The 20,261-nt window shown below is 41.4% G+C and overlaps 1 protein-coding gene across 3 annotated transcripts in view; it reads right to left on the bottom strand.

The window, feature by feature from the left end:
- The window catches only part of LOC125451846 (transcriptional activator GLI3-like), a 390,661-nt gene that overhangs the window by 320,767 nt on the left and 49,633 nt on the right, over window positions 1-20,261 (bottom strand). For 2 of the 3 annotated variants that reach the window (XM_048529496.2, XM_048529497.2), the window contains exon 2: window positions 11,490-11,651. In XM_048529496.2, the coding sequence (XP_048385453.2) occupies window positions 11,490-11,613 (124 nt within the window). In that variant the 5' untranslated portion in view covers window positions 11,614-11,651. Of the gene's footprint in view, window positions 1-11,489; window positions 11,652-15,799; window positions 15,894-20,261 lie in introns of those variants that run through there. The other variant, XM_059645818.1, reaches the window with a different exon arrangement.

Below are 20,261 nucleotides of genomic sequence, written 5' to 3'. Positions count from 1 at the left end.
CAGCCTTCACCCAAACCGTCAGCCTTCCTGCTCCAATGATGCTGCTTGGCCTGCTGTGTTCATCCAACTCTACACCTTGTTATCTCGGATTCGCCAGCATCTGCAGTTCCTATTATCTCACCTCATTAACTACCTGTTATGTTCATGCGGCATCTCTCTTGATTGATGTTAGCCCAACTCACCAACTTACCATACTTGGAAATACTCACCACTGTGAGTCCCAGGATTTCCAGCACCAGTGGCTTTGTTAAAAGGTCATGGTGAACCTGGTAAAGCATCAGCAGCCTGGGCCTTCCCTGTAAGGCTCGTGACAGTGGCCTGGGCCTTCCCTGTAAGGCTCGTGACAGTGGCACCCTCCTTTATGGGCAGGAACCTGGAGACATTGGCAGTGGTGGGACAAAGGAGATATATTCTCTTCTCACAGGATCAGCAGGGGAGGCATCAATAACAGACCTCGCAAACTGGGCAGATGTTGTACCTAGGTCAGTGAACTGGAGGAACACTCAGCAGGGTACAAAAAAGGTCAATGACCTTCTCCACTTTGCCAGGGTATGCACCACTGCCTTTCCTCTGCTACCTCAAACTCACTCTCTCTGCTGCTGCACAGACCTTTCAAAAAGAAGCTCATGCTCTACCACTCTCATTATTGCATGCAATATCTTCCCACATTCACAAACCCTGCATGACCTGTGCACTACCTAGTCACTCACATAAGACACTTCTCCACACTCCCACTACTTGCACTATAAATTATGCCAGCCACTTCAAATCTTACTCACTCACTCCTTTTTTCTCATTCCAGAAAAAGGCAGCCAACCATAGGACAAACAAGCCAATACTGATGGTGGGATGCTGGGGTGCCTGACATGTGGCTCCTCACCTGCAGTGAGGTGAAGATCGTGACCATGACAGGCCTGAGCAGCCAGCTGACCGTGTCCTAACAAATGGACTGATTGTAGAGTCTGCCCTTGACTTACTGTGCCAAAAACCCCTCACTGAAAGATGTTTTCCTTCACTTTACTGAAGACTATTCTCCTTCGACATTAAGGTACTGCCATTTGCTTGAAGCACTGTGTTGCTGTGTACGCTGCTGACCATAGTGCAGGTGTGAGATTGATGCTGCTTGGTGCTGTACAACAACATCCACCCTTTGACTGATCACTGCTGACAACCACGACAAGCTGCCTGGCTTTGTCTGTCTGTGCTAAAAGGCAAGTCAAGACAGAAATGCTGTGTGCCCTGTTAGCTCTGGGAACAAAGCAATAAAAGGCAAGACAGGGGTGCTGTGAACATCCAGGTGGACACTAGGTGAGTGACAGCTAAGAGAGTGAGCAAGCTGTCATGCCCATTAGGCAGCCTGATCCAAACCATAAACTGGGTGCCTGTCCCTGCACACAAATTGTCGCTGAAGCTACATTTAAATGATCATTGCTAATGCACTAATGCTTGTACAGCATTAAAGTGCAGAAGCACGCCGTAAATGGCTGGAGATGTGCTATGAATGTGTGGACAGGCCGGCACATGTCAGCTGCCAACGTACGTGGATGTAGCTGCTCGTGGCCACTGCCCATGAGCATACCCTGAGACGTTAGTCCTGAATGTCCAAGATGGCGATTCGAAGGAGCAAGCAGTGAGCTGGAGTTGCCAGATGCCTGCTTTGACTTTCAGGTCAGGAATTATTGTTGTTTGATTTCTATCTAGCTGGTGTAAGAATAGGAACCTGAATAATAACAAAGTGAGATTAAGTAATGATAAGGGTAGTAATGAGCAACAATAACTGTCAATTGGCCTCTTGATGATCATTAGCAATAACCTTTTCTCAACATCCCAAACTTAGTTGGAAAATGCAACATTGTACTCCTGACTTCAAGGAAAGCCTTACTTAACTTTTCCTGTAATCCTCGCAGATTTTGACTTAGCCCACATCACTCAGGTGCTGGGAAGATTCCATCCATACAAACAGATGATCTGAGATAACAAGGTGTAGATCTGAATGAACACAGCAGGGCAAGCGGCACCAAAGGAGTAGGAAGGCTGACATTTCAGGTCTAGGCCCTTCTTCAGTAATATCTTTAGCCTTCCTACTATCTCTGAAACAATTTTAACCCCACTGCAAAGCTTCTTCTAAGGATGCCTACACGAAGAAGTTACCCTCCTCCCTCCAGAAAAACCTGAGTGGATCTCTCTCCCACTGCAACTCTCTTGTAATCTCTTCGGCCTTCACCTTGTTATCTCAGATTCTCCAGCATCTGCAGTTCCTACTATCTCTCAAGCAGATGATCTGCTCATTTATTTCACTGCTTACTATGTGTAATTTAATTTCTGTACTTAAATAGATTACACTAGTGGCCACACTTCAGTATATTGACAAGTCAGTGTTTTGGAACATCCCAAGGTCATGAAAGGTACTGTATAAAGGAATAAACCAGAGTGTTTCTCCAGCAATTTCCATTACTGTACAAATGATGCTTTTTCATTTATTAGACATTGGCATTTTTTCAATTTTTGTTCACATGCATTCTTGTTCTGAGTTCACAGACATCAAAGGTTCTCACTGCTCTAAATGCTGTATGGGCATAAAAGCAAATATGGGGACCTCCCAACAGTTCATTGCACAACAGACAGAATTTGTCAATGAAAAATGCACTCAATGAATTTTAAGTCCAATTAAAAATAAGTTGGCAAATTAACATTGATCAAAACTAGAAGTATCTTGGTGGGGAGCTGCAGGCCACTCATTCTGACTCATCAGCCTCCCTCGACCAGTCACAAGCCCAGATTAAACCTGCCACGAAACCCAATAGAAAAGACACAGCATTTCCCAACAGCTTGCTTCAGCAAACCAAGTTTACTTGGGTTATTAGCAACTTGAAGTCGTATACATTTCAGGAAAAAGCAATCCTAGCACTTAGTATGCACAGTATAAAAACAGAATGTGCCAGAAACATTTAGCAGGTCTGGTAGCATCTGTGAAGAGAAGTCAAGTTAACAGAAAAATAAGGAGTTTTCAGCGGGTTTAACTGCAGCACGTTCTGAGGCAATTCCAGCTGATACCTGTGGGTATAAACAACTCAGTTTTCAAAAGGTCATTCCTGAATTACTGGCTGAGCAAAGTGTTAAAGGCAGTATGTCTTGGGACTATCTAACAAAATAGATGGTGGTTACCAATCCAATTAGCGAAATTTTATCCCATGCGGTCTCAACAAGAGATATGACCAGTTAAAGCTTGTTATACTTTCATTAACAGATAAATACAACTATGTTCACAATAGCAGCATTCAAGAAACTGGACGAATACATGAATAGGACAGGAATAGAGGGATATGGATCCTGCAAGTAAAGACAGTTTTAGCACGGAATGGCAAAATGTGTCAGCGCATGCTTGGAGGGCCAAAGGACTTGTTCCTGTGCTGTATTTTTTTTTGTTCTTTGTTGTCTGCTACTCAACCTTCAAAGTGGTCATGAGATAGTACTGCAGCAATGTGCTTATGGTATTGTTTTGAAAAATAACTGCTTGCAAATAAAACATCTCAGGAAGGCACAGACTGCATATCAATTTAGAGGCAGAGCTGTTTGCAACCAAAAGAATCAGATTTGAAATTAAAGTGGCAATAGGCCATGCCATCCCTTAAGCCAGCTCTACTACTCAATAAGACTGTGGCTGATGTTTGTCCTGAACACAATCTTTTAATCCAATCCCAATATTTCTTTATGTCCTTTAGAGTTCAATCAGGCTGAATATACCAAATGACTGAACATTCTTTGGATAGAGATTGATAACTTTCTCATTGAGGATATTTTCCTTACTCAGTCCTAAACGGCCTACATCTTATCCTGAAATGATGACCCCAGGTTGTAAACTCTCCAGCCAGGGGAAACAGCCTCTCAGCTTCTACCCTGTCAAACCCTCTCAGAATCTTATATGTTTCAATGAGATCACCTCTCATTCTTTCATTCACAATTAGTGAAGTCTATTGGATGAGCACATGTAGTTCAATTCTCTTTCATCGAGTTAACAATAGAGTTCAATGAGTATCTAACCACCCACATGAAAAGCCACTGGATTGCTGGGGACAATGAATTACTAAGGCAACTGCAATCTTCAGTGAATCTTTAGATAGAGCATTCAAAAAAAGTGTTTATGTGGTAGTAAATCTCCCCAGGGTCTCAAAACACTTTGAAACCACAGCACTATTTTTGAAGTCATCATCTCAGCAAATGCAACATAACTCCAGTGATTCACAAACAGCCTCTGACTAACAAACTTATTATTTTAGATACAGGTTTATCACAGATTATTATTGACCAAGCCAAGTCTTCTATAGCTAGTCTTTGACGTCTGCTTCAGCTGGCAGATGCAATGTTGATTCCTTGTCCTATCCAAAACAGAGCACACTCTCAGTAATGATCATTCACTATCAGGTTGAACCCAGAACTATGGTTCAGGGTTGCAAATATCTTTAACTGAGCCAAGGTGATACATAAACCTCTAGCACAGTGAGATTGCATAAAATAAGATCCCCACTCTTTACCCTCAACTAATTACAGTAGAAATTTATTTGGTGGAACACTGTCCTTTGGCAAGCAACCTGCACTGTATGGTAAAGCAAACGTGTCTGCTCGTGAAAAGACTGATACAGTCTTTAAATGCAAATGCGAGATACATGCTTTAAGCTGTCTAGAATTATTAGATTGCCCTGCTAGCACAGTCACAATACTCCAACTCCAGCTTGCCCTTTCTGGAACACCTACCTTTGGGAGGAGGAGTAGTTTGAGGAAGAGAACAGCAAGATTCCTTCTTCTTCCAGGGTGGGAGATACATATTATATCAGCCAATCATAATATAAACCATACCAATAAACACCAGGCAGGCTACTATTTAAATAGAAGGAGGTGCACTGCAGCAGGGATGATGGTGAAATAGTGTTAATATCACAGATTAGTGATCCAAACATCCATGTGAATGGCTCTTGTTCAAATCTCACAGTGGTGGCTAATAAAATTTAAATTCAAATAATATATTTGGAACAGAAAACCAATTTCTGTAATGATGACTAGGAAACTACCATTAATTGTAATAAGAACCAATCTGATTCACCGATCAGCAATATCCTCCAGGGAAGGAATTCTACTGTTGTTCATCATCACTTCCATGGTGGGGAAAATCATACCCTATGTTGTAAAGACCACAAATTATATCACATGGTCCACTGATTAATACCTTCCAACATTTTGCTCTAATATGGTCCCTCTTAAGGATGCTTCATGGTGTCTTGTTTGACAAGTCTGGGATCTTATATGTTTGAAACAATATTTTATCAAAATAAAATTGTAAAATTATTCTTCTTTATTTTAATCATTATGTAGATTAAATACCACAAAGAAAACTTCACGTTCCCACAATTGAGCATCATGCAAGTCAAGCTTAGGTTGAAGAATTAGCACCACTAAATTAAAAACAAACTCTGACCCATATCCCATCTAGTCAAAAAACACTATGGCCCAAATTTTCACAAAAACAAAAATGTTAAACACTTTAGCCAAAATGGGACCAGAGCCTCAAATTTAAAAGACCCTTCTCATTTTCAACAGATGCTGTTTTAAATAGGGGGTGAGAATTAGGAGGGTGCTATTTCGCCATGTCAAAAGCCTGAACCAACAGAGACATTTGAAGTCCATGCTGGCTTCAAACAAATAACGTTTTTGATAGAGTAAGGTCTGTTAAGAGAAAGGGTCCTGTCCTGAGGAAGGGTCACCAGACCCAAAAATGTTAACTTTGATTCTTTACTTCACAGACGCTGCCAGACTTGCTGAGCTTTTTCAGCAACTTCTGTTGTTGTTCCTGTTAAGAGGAGGCATGTGTAAAAGGTTGGAGCTGGCAAATTGTCAAGTTACTCAAATCCCCAGCTTTTTAATTTTCCAAAGAAAACATGATTCTGTGTTGAAAAAAAAAGGACCCATTCTCTGGAATTTCAATGGCTGTTTGTTGACATAAGCCAAAGGGATTTCATCATTATGACAGTACTGCTTGACCACTTACACAATGGTCATCATGGCAAAGGAATGGAGGAGACATAAGGTCAAGGTGTTATTGATAGCCTCAAGTCGTTACACAGGGATCAGCTGTCTTTGAGGTAGGGCTATAAACACTAATATTCACTTATATAAGAGATTAGCTACTTGAAGGAATTTCAATGTATTGAATGACATTTATCAATCAGAGTTCTCATTCTTTAAAATATGGTGAAATATGTAATAAATTCTTTAGAACTTTGTTTTATCTAACCCCAGCATGGTTCCCGATGTCAATCCAAGGTGAAAACTGGATGAGACAGAGGAGTTGGTGTGAGGGGTGAAAGAACAATCAGTGGTGGATGGATGACTCACAAGCATGAATTAGCGCTAAGTTGATATAAGGGCTATAAAGAGCCATGCAAAGAATTTCAGACAGGAGGAGAGATAGTGTGGTGAATAGTTGTCTGAACTGGCATCAAGTTAGGTAGGAGCTATAAAGAGCCAATGAGGTGGGTAGAGGGGCAGGGGTTGACACAGAGGGTGTAAGGAGCCATACAGCATGGGCAGAGTAGCATAGGCTCGCATGAAGGATATGAGAGACCATGGGGTTGAGGAGAAGGGCATAGAGTTACATGGAAGGTGTAAGGAGACATCGGGGGGATGAACATAAAGTGAAAACACTTGGCCTGGCAAGTGTATGGAGGTGAGGGATGAATGCTACTTTTCCTATAACAGAGATGAAACGCCAGAGCACCAAAGGACATTTAAATAGTTCAGCTCAGCACCAGGGGCACGGACACACAAACACACAACACAACAAACAACAATAAAACATACACACAAAAAGACACAAAAACACACACTTTAGACCTATGTCTCAGAGTCTTATTGAAGTAGTTATCAATAACCATCCATTATTTCACTTATGCATTCTTAGTGTGTGAATGCAAGCAAATTGTTCACTGGCTATTAGATTCAAGAACAGCATTAGATGATCCAGATCCTGCCCTTAATGCACACATGTATACTTCCAACAGGAAGTAATTTGCCAGCAAGAATCCTGGCTGAAATGCTAACCCGAGCCCAGGGGCATTTAAAGACACCAGTGCCATCCTTGACTGACAGTATTAAATTCAGAAACTGAATGCAGCGTTCAGGTTAACATAACTCTTTGTACATTCATCAAATGAATCACCACTATTCCATCGTTCTTCGGTTTCAGAAAGTATCTAAAACCATTCCTGGAATAAACAAATTTATATCTATCGGCAACAGAAGTCTAAATATTTGTCTCAATATTAGTGGATTTAGCTATTATAACAGTCTCAAAAATAAAGTGCAAGAAACCCTGCCACAGCAATGCATGCATGTGCATCAGTGGGCTGAGACAACATAGAAACAAAAGGGCGCACAGTTAGCAAGATAGGACATAGCTACAGAAAAATAAATGAAAAAATATCCAGGATTATTTTTCACTGAAGAAAGATGACACAAAGATACAGAAAGAAATATGAAGTGGCATTCGCTCAAATGCTCACAAGTTAAAACGCCCAAGTTAACATCCACAATTTGATTAATGTGCTCTCAACAGTATATTTGAAGCTAAATTCAAAAATCAATAGATATGTGTTGTTTGAAAACCCATACAACAAAAGCTGCCATCCACCTATTAATGTAGGTGGCTCAACAATTTCGAGCTTTATACTTTTTCATCTCTCCAGACTTTGATCAGCCTTTCTGAACAGTATTCTCAGAAAGCAGTTATTACCCACTCCATCAAGTGATCAATGATTTCATTAATATGACAGATCACAAAACTGTCGTATCATTGATACAGGCTTGAAAGATGATTCCAGTTTCCTGCCACATTTCCACAGTCTAGGATACTTACTGGCAGCTCGACTCCATTCAATATTTTCACAGACACAGAAAACTAAAAATCCATTTTCGAACCAATTTCAATTAGAATCCAAGAGTTGTTATCACAGGTGCAACAGAATGGGTCTGTAAGTGGAGAAGTCGTCTGTCCGTTCTGAAATGAAACCTTATCTGTAGCCACAAAGATGGCTGAGGACAGCCTATCTGTAATTTACTTTTTATCCTGTGTTAACTTAAGCTTACTTCTGTCACATGGAATTCCTACTACTTGCTGTTAGTGGGTAATCTAAAAGCTTAAGGAGTGTATGTGAGCGTTGATCTTTTCTGCATGAACTTTCCTTTGAACATATGCCCCCACCCCACAAATTTTAAACAGCTCAAAATTACACACCAGGGTAAAGATCTGTATTTTTAAATATTGCATTATTTTGCAAACATTACATTAGTTTAAGCTTCATAATTGTGAAGCAAAGAACATAGTATTACATTTTTAAAAATGCCAAGTGCCATCTCTACCCATTGCATTCCCAGAGATTTTCAATGGCGAGGACTGGAACACTAGTATTTCATTAATTCTGCACCCAAGTAGAGAGGCTTTTCTCTCACCTCCTCCAGCCTCCTTTAGCAAATTATCCCATGACGGTGGATTTATTCTCTCAAAGACCCCAGACTTTAAGAAACAACAAAAGAATCAGAAGACTTTCTGGTCCACCTGCCTGGCAAATGATGAAGCAGGGAAAAGCATCCCCCAGAGAAACCAATCAAACCATTGTGTGGCACAGTCAGACCTTTTCAACTGTCAAACCAGGAGAGGTGGAAAAGAGATGAAAGAACTTGGGATGAAGCTATCGTTTATATAAAGATACAGGATTGGTCTCTTAAGATTTAATAATTGGAATGGTACTCAACTTTAACTTTAAAAAAAGCAGCATGAGCCAGCCCAACCAATAAAGAAATAGAAGTTAGTGTAAAATCCCTAGTCTTTACAAAACAACTATCTGAACTTGAATAATTAACATTTTAAGCTTTTGTAATCCATTTAACAGACACTTAAACTGTTGGAAAAATAAATTGCGCTGCACCTTTTCAAAAATAAAAAAACACATTCTTTTAGATGATGCATTATTATTTTAATCATTACTATGAAATAAATCAGTGACCAGAGTATAAGTGTGAAGAAACTGTTATAAAAACATTCATTTCTAACTCAAAAACACCCAAACACCCAGCAAAAAAAATGTGACATTCTTATGAATGTTTCCTTTTCATCTTGGTAGGTGGGTGGATTGGAGGGGAAGGGAAAGCAGCAGGATTGCAAGAAAGGTTTTCATAATAGGGCTAAAAATCTGCCCTGTCCCAGGGGAATCAGAGATCCTTATCAGTTACTGTGGATTGGGTTTCATGGCATTCCTAACTGCCTTCTATCATAATGTGAGAATCTGCACAACCACCCCCATCCCCACCCCCCACCTTCCTTCAGAATGTTTAATGCAGGCTTAGCTCTCCATATTGCTCACTGCCTCTTTTCAACTCTGACCTACACAACGTGAGTCACGTATTACTTCATTCGGACCATGAGGCCATAAATGGGTAAAAAGTTTTAACACTCCTTTAACAGCAGCATCAGCTGAAAAGTACAAGCTACTACTGCTGCTGGGAGTGTTTCTAATTGCTTTCCCCAAGGCGGGTACTTTCCCGGTTGCCAGACCCCTCAGAATTAAAGATGCAAATTAAAGGGCACAAGGGGAGGGGGTTGGGGGGGAGGAAGGGTCGGTTGTAGGAGTGAGGCAAGAATTCATCCCTGTCTCAGCATTTCAGGGATGGAGCAGGCTGGGAGAGAAGGTCTTGTGGTTGGGGAAGGAATTATAGAAAACTTCAGTTTTTCACAGCAGTGCCTTCAAAGTGCCAACACTTCATTGTCAGCTCTTGCACAGTTAAAAGAAAACCTAGAATATGCACCTATCTTTGGAACAAAAGAGTAAGGAGATTAAAAGAAATAGCCACATCCTTGGCATTAATGCAGTTTTCATTAAGCCACCGTACTCAATAATTTACACAGTCGGAACCTATCCATCAAATACATAGTTTTGGCAGAACTGATTTTAAGAAGTAGAGCTCTGTTCAAACATCGGCAAATATCAACATTTCAAATACAAAAGCTTCACAATTATTAAAAGCATTCGCTGTCCTCTTGAATAGATGATAATCATCTATACCAGTACAAATCTATTATGCATAAGATGGTTTATCAGCTGGACAAAAATGAAGATCCAGAGCAGAGGACGCAAGGTAGAAGGGAAGGGAACAGAACAGAACAGAATGGAAAACTCAGTGATATTCACATGGTGTCTTATGCCACAAAGAGGGACCATTCAGCCCTTTGAGTCCGTGCCAACTCTTAGAGTGAGATAATTAATTCCATCTGCCCATTCTTTCTCCATAGCCATGCAAATATTTCCCCTTGAAGTATATGTCCAATAAGCTTCCGAAATTTACTACAGAGTCTGTGACCACTATTTGGAGGCAGTGCATTCCACATGATAACAACACACTACATAAAGGGGGGTCTGCATCTCCCTTCTGGTTCTTTTTCCAGTTATCTTAAATCTATTCTCGGGTGGCCAATCTTTCCACTATTGGAACTATCTGCTTCTTACTTTCCCTATCAAAATCATGCACAATTTAAATCTCCCTCAACATTTCCTACCCTAGATGAAACATTCCCAACTTGAAAAACTCCAAAAGTGCAGTTGAAGTGCCTCATGTCTGCGATAACAAAGTGTGGAGCTGGATGAACACAGCTGGCCAAGCAGAAGGGTCTAGGCCTGAAACGTCAGCTTTTGTGCTCCTGAGATGCTGCTTGGCCTGCTGCGTTCATCCAGCTCCACACTTTGTTATCTCGGATTCTCCAGCAATTGCAGTTCCCATTATCTCTGCCTCACGTCTGCAGCCAGATTGTAATTTTCTTCCTCTCAACATGAGTTAGATGACCCCCAGTTGGTGCACAACCTACCTGTTGATCTTGCGCCTCAGTCTGAATCAAGCATTTTATTTATGGATTAGCTGCCTTACCAAGTCAAGGGTCTAATCCATAAACTCCAATTCAGGCATTTTACCAATCATCTGTACTCTCTGTGCCTGCTCTCCCATTGCACAAACCAGAAATTACATGCACATGGATAATCCAAACACTGCACACTCAATAATAATAGCTCCGTGCAGGCACAGCACTCCATAGCATATTTAAATAAAGAAGAAAAGCCACTTGCACATATGTGCATCTGGTAACATCTCTTGCACCCTCAACATTAAAGGAGAGGGGCAAAAAAAAAAATTCACAGAAAATCTCATCAAATTACAAACAGCAGCTTTAATTGGAACAGAACCCAGCAGCATGAAAGAAAAAATGCTCTGCCTTGGTCTTAGAACAGGGATTACGTTAATTCCAAATTCTTCTTCCTCCACCCACTACCAACACTTTCCCAAAACAAACAGAGATCCAGGTGCAGCTGATCTATTCATGAGGAATGCAGAGAACAAAAAAATATAATTGCTGCTCTCACTGTTAGCAAATCCCCGTACACTATATGACTTACCATTGGATGTTGTACTGGAGGCTATGGCTTTTTCACTGACATCTGTGCGAGAAGATCCCTTTACAATGGAATTCTCTACTTTTTTCTTTTCAGTTGCAGTAGTACTGTGTGACTGGGCATCCATGGTGATTTTTCATACCTCAGCTCTCAACACCAGCACGACTATGAGGCAAAGAAATTGAACAGTACTTTAAAATAAAATTCACATTTCATAACATACAAGATTAGACAACCTGTAATGGCCATTGACTATATGCTGAAGAACCTGCTGCATTTACTTTGAGCAGACTTCAGTATCACTGTTACGGTCAAACACTTAGGAAGACATTTTACAACAAAGCCAGAACTTTTCTGAAAGCCTGCCCATGGTTTCAGTCTAAAATACTTTCATCCACAACCAAGTACAGAAATGAAGTCTTATTTTTGACCTATTGTATTGGCAAATGGCAATTTAAACTTGTCAATATACACCAACTCTCACAGCTCCTCAGTAGAAAAAGCAGCTTCCTAATTTTCAGTCTAGTCAAAATCAGGCAAGTCATGCCTTCTGTATTTGTGAACAAATTTAAAAACTGGTATCCCAGACCTTATTTTCAATCTACTCCTACTACTACCACCAATCAGGTATTTCTCAAGTGTGCTTTATTGTTTAAAACCCAGGGTATGGATATTTGTCAAAGAATAGAATATGAAGCAGCTAAAATATAGCAGATACTTCTTAATTTGCAGCAACTGGTTGAGTTAAAATTTTTACTGAAATTTAGTAAACTAAACGTAAAACAAATTATTATACCTGACTGCAGTGGATTTCACAGCTTTGTAAGATTTTGCAAATTTCAGCAGACCTCTGACATAGTCCCTGCAGTATTTGAAAGTGGAGGGTAACTGCAAGTATGCACCTTTATTGTATAAAATACACTGTAGCAAAATAGCACTATGAATTTATGTGACTGTCATGAGCTGTACTGACAATCTGAAGAAAACATTTTATGCCACCTGTTACGTGAGCTATGCTTTATTTCTTTATCCAACGTTTTTACTGGCTACTTTTTCCATGCATTTCTCAAAATTAATTGATAAACTTTGTCTGCCCTTTCTTAACTTAAAATTGCACTATAATATCACATCTTCCCTTGGATTTCTTCCATGGTCTTTAACAACTGCTGTGTTTCTCTTGTTTCCTACTATGAGCTGATCTGCACTTTTCTTCCACAATTGCCCTTTTTTTTCTCTTGCAGTCTTACTTTTGTTCATTTCATTAGTAACTACTTTGCCTCCTTTGGGAAGAGCTGTCCAAAACAGCAGTGTCACAGCATTCATCATCATTACATCAGCAGCAAGAAAGTTCACACTGATTGTTATCAGCGTAAAGAGCACTCTGATCACTGTGCAAGCAAACATAACATGTTTAATTTTTAAGAAATAAGTCTGAGTATTTGTGGTGTTCAGCAGTACAGCTTTGATCTGTTCTATTCAAAGTAGCCTTTGGGGATACAATCAAATTTGAACAGTACAAACTATAAAAGAAAAAAGAAACAGAAGAGAAGGCGAGAGTAGAAAATTAGACTTTGTGCTCAAGCATAAAGGGCTGTTTACCAGTCCGATTGAACTGACAAAATATCATGGGGATTTAGGAATTCAACAAGACTGTGCAACAAATAAATTCAAATCTAGATGATGTATAAAAAGAATAAGATCTGCAATTTTCCAATTAATATAGTCAATGGTACCTGTGCCAATCTTTTTCCATTAAAGCTGTGCCCTGCTATTGCTCTGTACTGAGGCACTGCTCCTGGGTGGACCAACAACATATCTATTTCACATTGCAAAGAAATTGATACCTAGTTTGCAAAAGCTGATAGAAAGTTACTGCAACAATGAAAATAAATTTTAAAAGTGAATTTACTATATTTCTTTTTAAAAAGTAAATTATCTTGGTAAGGTCCTGAAGAAGGGTAATACTTGAAATGTTGGCTTCTCCTACAGATGCTGTTTGGCTTGTTGTGTCTTTCCAGCCTCCTATTTGTCTATCTTAGATTCCAGCATCTGCAGTTTTCTTGGCTCTATATCAGTAAGGTGTTTATTCAGGTCTTAGAATTAGAAAATTTAAAATACATAAACAGGAGAAAAAAAACAAAAAATTAGGGATGAGCACTTTCCCCAAATATCTTACTTACAGAGGTATTTTCCTTCCTAATGGTAGTAGCTTAACTTTTTTACAGGCTAAAATTTAACAGAATCTCTCATGATTCTTTTAAAATGAAGCTTACTCCATCCTTTAAATACCAGATTAGCTAGTTCAGTTGCTTAAAGTTAAGCAGCAGTAAAATAATCTGATGGTGCCAGGCAGCACTTTCAACTGGATTAGAGGATTTTAATTAGTCTCTTGCTTTTTGTAATTTCGGTTTACTCTGTGCTTCAGACTTAACCAACTTTGCTTCAAATGTACTCTAGGAAGCAGCTATAATCTTCGCAAATACAATCAATCAGAATGGCACCCCTTGCCATAAACATATGAAAGCTTTGTTCAAAAAAAATCTAAGTAATAATTATGTCTAATTGAAATTTTAACTGAAGTACAGGTATGGATTAGGAGGACAATGCAACATCAGGAGAAATGCACAAGCAATTTATGCATGCATTTTTATCCAAATTCAGGACATCAGTTCTGGGGCAAGGCTAATATTCATTGCCCATCATGTGCAGTCATTGAAAAGATGCTTTGCGTACCATGTTTGTAAACTATTTCAGTCCTGTGATGAAGATACTTACAGTTTTGTAGGGAACTCCAGGGTTTACACTGTGACAATGAGGGAAAACATATTCCTGAAACAGGACAGAGTGCAATTTTGACAGGGAGCTGGAGGTGTTGGCACTCCAATTGCTTATTGCCAGCGCCATACTCAGTTTTTTTTTATTCATTCATGGAATGAGGGTGTCGCTGACCAGGCAGCATTTATTGCCAAGAGGGCAGCTGAGAGTCAACCACATGGCTGTGGGTCCAGAGTCACATTGTAGCTCAGACAAGGTAAGGATTGCAGTTTCCTTCCCTGGTGAATCGGGTGAGTTTTTCTGACAATTGACAATGGATTCACAGTCACCATTAGACCATTAATTCCAGATACTTATTGAATTCAAATTCCATCTTCTGCCATGGCAGGTTTCAAACTCGAGTCCCCATAACATTATCCACGTCTCTGGGTTAACAGTCCAGCAATAATACCACTGAGCCACTGCGTCCCCCCCTCACGCCCCCCACCCCTGATAAAGATCATGAGTTTTGGGGGTGTTAGCAAATTAACATTGACAGGCTTTTATATGCATATTGGGGAGAAACAGCAATCTAGTCATTAAGATGGTGCACTAATAATCCAGAGGGCCAGCCTGAAGCAGTCGGGACACATACTTGCTGTGAAGAAAAATCTAATTTATTAATTCTTCACTTATTAGCGAAGGAGATCTGCCATGCTTACCTGGTCTGGCCCATATGCGACTACAAGCCCACAGATTCTGCCACCAGTATACGACAGCCCTCTCTTACACACATAGAGTTCCATTGCTTTTTAGTGCAGAGGGAGGTGGGAGGTTGCCATTGTTTGCAGCACTGAACATGCAGGGGGATTGACAAGTTGTTGTACAGCACTGTACTATGTCAATGTTAACAGCGTACAGCATGTAACATCAGCTTTCACAGCAAACACGCTGCATGTGCTTCAACCAAATGGCCATTTGTGAATGTCAAAGGGAAGAAGTCCTTAGTGGTGTCAAGGGAGACTTACTGGGGTTTTGGCAGTTTCTCCCCTTCAGTAGGTTTCAGGACATCAGGCTGCATTTTAAGACCCAATTAGGTGGTAGCCTGCCAACAAGCTGCTGACTCAGTCTGGGGTTAGCAGTACCACAGGAAGAATGGGTTGCTCCTGTTGGCGGGGGTGGGGGAACAGATCAAGGACACAGTGATGGATTAGACGAGTAAGATCTACACGTGCTGGGAAGTGTGAGGAAGGAGGATGAGGTGTTGCAGTGACGGAGCCACTGGGGGTTGGCAACACCAATGCCGCAGGGGCAGTCACTGTCGTGAGGACACTCCTTTGTGGAACAAAGTAACAGAAAAGGAGAGCAGCCTGAACCCCAGAGCCCATTGGGAAGATGCCAAGATTTAGTCAGCAGTCTTCTCACATAGTGGAGCGACTATCTCCCCCCAACGCCCAACCACTGAGAGTAAGATGCCAAAAGGCACAGGCAGAGGTCTTTTGTTGAAACTCAAGCAACTCCATTGAGCACTGCCACCGTTCCCACGACTGCCAACTTACCATGGTGACAGCGAAGCGTGGGGCAGCAACCCACCAGCCCCAACAACATCTCACCAGGTCACATGGCCAGCCTTCCATGGGCCTCCAGTCCCATCCCTAGAACACGAATAAAATTCAATTCCTTGTCTCCAGATTGTTAGTTCAAATCTCTGGATTACTCATCCTGTAATACAAACTGTAAACTAAATTTGGTAGAATTGCAACCAATTTAGATCTGCTGGTCCAACACAGAAATATACCTACTCCTTTGTTTGAATTGGCGTACAGCGTCAAGATTGTAAAAATCTGAATTTCATTTCCTTTACTGTGAAGTAGAGACTCCAGAAAAAGATTTACATTCTCCCTCTCTCTGACTCATGCTGAAAGTAGGCTTGACCCAAGATGTTTTCTTAAGAGTACTTAAAATGCCAGAGGGTAGTAGGCTACAGGCCACAGACTGGTAAATGAGACGAGGGTAATTTGATGTTTGTTGGTCGACATAGACAGGATGGGCTGAAGGGCCTGTTTCTATGCTGTATGACTCTATAACTATTATTCTCAGCTCTACTGAAAGTCAGTGTTGGATTGATTCAAAATCTCCAGGAAGACTTAAAGATGTAAAAATCTCCCAGCACCTAGCCTCCAAACCCCTTCTGTTTTATTGATGAAAAGGGATTGTTTTTGACATTGATGTCACCAAAATGCCAGTAGTTTTGACTAAGGAAGTTCAGATGTGTGGAGATCCCAAAGAAGTTACATTACCGTTGCTATTACTTGAGTGTGAGGTGTGGAAGATTTCATGAGATGACTTTTTTCAGGTCAGCCTGGCGGCACTGTGGTTTATTAACGAAGTTTATTCTTTGTCAGGGAGTGGTTCTGAATACAAGAAGGCAAGAAATTGGTGGAATTTCTTTCCCTTTTAAATTTTATTAAATTTAGAATGTTTGCTTTTTCTTAATTGTACCAAACAGTAAGTGACTTCATGATGCTATAGTACAGAATGCCAATAATGTCTATTTAAAGCACATTTTAATGCAGGTAGCTAGCAGCTTTTACATAAGATTAAAAATAGATAACTATTCGTTGACTATATACACAATTAGGGCACTCCACATGCAGGTAAACTGGCACATTGGGGTACTTTTAATCCTAAACGGATTAAAACAACGGGCTGAGGTTAGGAGGAATGTCAAAAATCTTGAAACTGAGATCAAGCTGCCTTGAATCCATCCTCATCAGTTTTTTTTGAAAAAAAAGAACAGGGTGAGCAACCAATCTACTTCCAAGAGGCAGGTCACCTATTTAAATATTTGAATGAGACTGCATATCTTACAATTTACTCTGTTTTAAACTTTATGCTCATCAGCCAGGTTCCCCAGCAGACAGAACCTGAATCCAGCAGCAAAGTGCGTTCCAGCGCTGCTTGTAGGCCAAGAGTGTTCTCTCTCACCACCACCACAGTAGTCTATATACACCTGTCCATGAACCCAGCCTTTCCAAATTCCTCTGCCCATTCCAACATCTTCCGACTCCTTTCCTCTGCTGAGCTCCTCAGCTACAGCTTAAAATTTCTTCTCCTGCTCCCACATATCTTCCAATTAATCACCACCTCTCCTGACCACTGAAAATCACCTTTTCAGACCAATCTCCCAGCACCTAGCCTCCAAACTCCTTCTTCCTGCCCAACCCCAAACCCTAATCTTTTAGTCAGCCACCCACTGTATGTGTATCATTTTCAGTCCCTCTCTCACCATCTCTCTGCTTTTCAACTACTGCATTGGTGCCAAAGACCTATCCACCAACAGTCAAACCTCTCAATTTGCTGGCTGCAGCCAAGAAACAGGACAATTATTATCTGGATATCGCCAGTAAATTCAGCAAGACATGAAGTTAACTCACTCTTCCAGAATTTTGTAAACACAAAATTGCATCCCTGCCCTCCTATTTTGCCTGTGAATGTTGGGGTTTCTGTCTCTTCAGCTGTTCATTTGGATCGTAGTTAGGTGCCAGAATAGAATGGAAGAGTGGGGAATACAAGTAGGTGGAGTTAAATATCAGGCCAGTCCATTTCCTTAGAGACAAAAAAACTGCAGATGCTGGAATCCAAGGTAGTCAAACAGGTGGCTGGAAAAACAGAGCAAACCAGGCAGCATCCGGAGGAGGAGAAGTCAACCTTTCAGGTATTACCCTTCTTCAGGATGAAATGTGGGGGTAGGGGGGGGGTGCAGATAAAGCGGAGGGAGGATAGCAGAACAGTGCTGATAGGTAGACACCAGTAGCGGGACTGGAAAGGGAGCCATGGGATTCCCCACTTCCTCCCTTCCATTCCGGCTACCAACCAGATTCATCCCTCCCATCGACCAACCAGCTTGAACCTATGATACCAATGTCCACCTATCACCACCATTCCACTACCCTCCCCCGACTTTATATGCCGCACCCCCTACCCCCACATTCCACTGCTGCCTGGTTTGCTGTGTTTATCCAGCCTCCTGACAGTCCATTTCCTTTTTGATGTCACCTTTTAAATATTATCATTTGTTAAGAATACTGGCTGACATATAAAAGGTGTGCTACCAACTTGAAAACAATTTATTTTAGTGTTTCCCACATTTCTTACTGCACTCAGCTATTAACCAGTTACAGCATAATATTGATGATGTGATAATGGGAACTGCAGATGCTGGAGAATCCAAGATAACAAAGTGTGAAGCTGGATGAACACAGCAGGCCAAGCAGCATCTCAGGAGCACAAAAGCTGACATTTCGGGCCTAGACCCTTCATGAGAAAGGGGGATGGGGAGAGGGTTCTGGAATAAATAGGGAGAGAGGGGGAGGCGGACCGAAGATGGAGTGAAAAGAAGATAGGTGGAGAGGAGCATGTAGGTGGGGAGGTAGGGAGGGGATAGGTCAGTCTAGGGAAAACGAACAGGTTAAGGAGGCGGCATGAGGTAGTAGGTAGGAAATGGAGGTGTGGTTTGAGGTGGGAGGAAGGGATGGGTGAGAGGAAGAACAGGTCTGGGAAGCAGAGACAGGCTGGGCTGGTTTTGGGATGCGGTGGGGGGAGGGGAGATTTTGAAGCTTGTGAAGTCCACATTGATACCATTGGGCTGCAGGGTTCCCAAGCGGAATATGAGTTGCTGTTCTTGCAACGTTCGGGTGGCATCATTGTGGCACTGCAGGAGGCCCATGATGGACATGTCGTCTAAGGAATGGGAGGGGGAGTTAAAATGGTTTGCGACTGGGAGGTGCAGTTGTTTATTGTGAACCGAGCGGAGGTGTTCTGCAAAGTGGTCCCCAAGCCTCCGCTTGGTTTCCCCAATGTACAGGAAGCCACACCGGGTACAATGGATACAGTATACCACATTGGCAGATGTGCAGGTGAACATCTGCTTAATATGGAAAGTCATCTTGGGGCCTGGGATGGGGGTGAGGGAGGAGGTGCGGGGGCAAGTCTAGCACTTCCTGCAGTTGCAGGGGAAAATGCCGGGTGTGGTGGGGTTGGAGGGGAGTGTGGAGCGGACAAGCTAGTCACAGAGAGAGTGATCTCTCCGGAAGGCAGACAAGGGTAGGGATGGAAAAATGACTTGGGTGATGGGGTCGGAATGTAGATGGCGGAAGTGTCGGAGGATGATGCGTTGTATCCGGAGGTTGGTGGGGTGGTATATGAGAACGAGGGGGATCCTCTTGGGGCGGTTGTGGTGGGGGCAGGGTGTGAGGGATGTGTTGCAGGAATCCTGCAGATTAGGGCATTATTAGGGACTATTGAAAAATTACAACTCTTCAAACTCCAATGACAAGACATGTTCGAGCTTATGTCAAATGTTAGATTTTATATGATGTGTGCTTTATATTAAAGGCAATCTTTGATTCTTTCTTGTTCTAACTCAGTCAAGCAGCACCTTCAGTAACCTAGATAAACAGACATTTCTTCAGCAAGTACTTGTGTTAGGAAAGGTTATGCTCTTAGCTAGCGTCTACTCCAGCAACATTGAAGCTGTTTTGTGTTTCAATAGAAAAGGTCGGCATCATCATAACAAAGAGCAAGAGGTGAAGTCACCCATCACATCCCCCTCTCAAAAGCAAGAATACTGCTTTGGGTATGATCTTACGTATTCTCTGAATGCAGTTCAACCTCCACATACAAATGAATACGCTATTATCCAAACAAGAGAAACCACAGGGCACTGCCCCTTTTACTTCCCCACATCAACCTTTTAAAAAGTCACATGACTGCCATCCACAACATTTCACTCAAGATCTCGTTCTGAATTTGCATCTGCTTTAGGAACAGACGGATTCAAGTACATTCACTTCTTTGATAAGTTATAAGCACTCAAAGTCAGTGAGAGAGAACAAAAAAAAGGGGTCAGTATTAGGGATTCCATGAAGACTCTGAACCAAATTCAGACAATAAGGCAGATCAGAAGGAAAGAGCTGACCATTCTTCACTGATTTATCCATTGTCTATGAATAGATCTAT

Source organism: Stegostoma tigrinum, chromosome 5 (genome assembly GCF_030684315.1).
Source record: "Stegostoma tigrinum isolate sSteTig4 chromosome 5, sSteTig4.hap1, whole genome shotgun sequence".
In the NCBI taxonomy this organism is placed as follows: domain Eukaryota; kingdom Metazoa; phylum Chordata; class Chondrichthyes; order Orectolobiformes; family Stegostomatidae; genus Stegostoma; species Stegostoma tigrinum.
The sequence above is the reverse complement of the archived record's forward strand: the minus strand, read 5'-3'. Positions and strand labels throughout refer to the sequence as shown.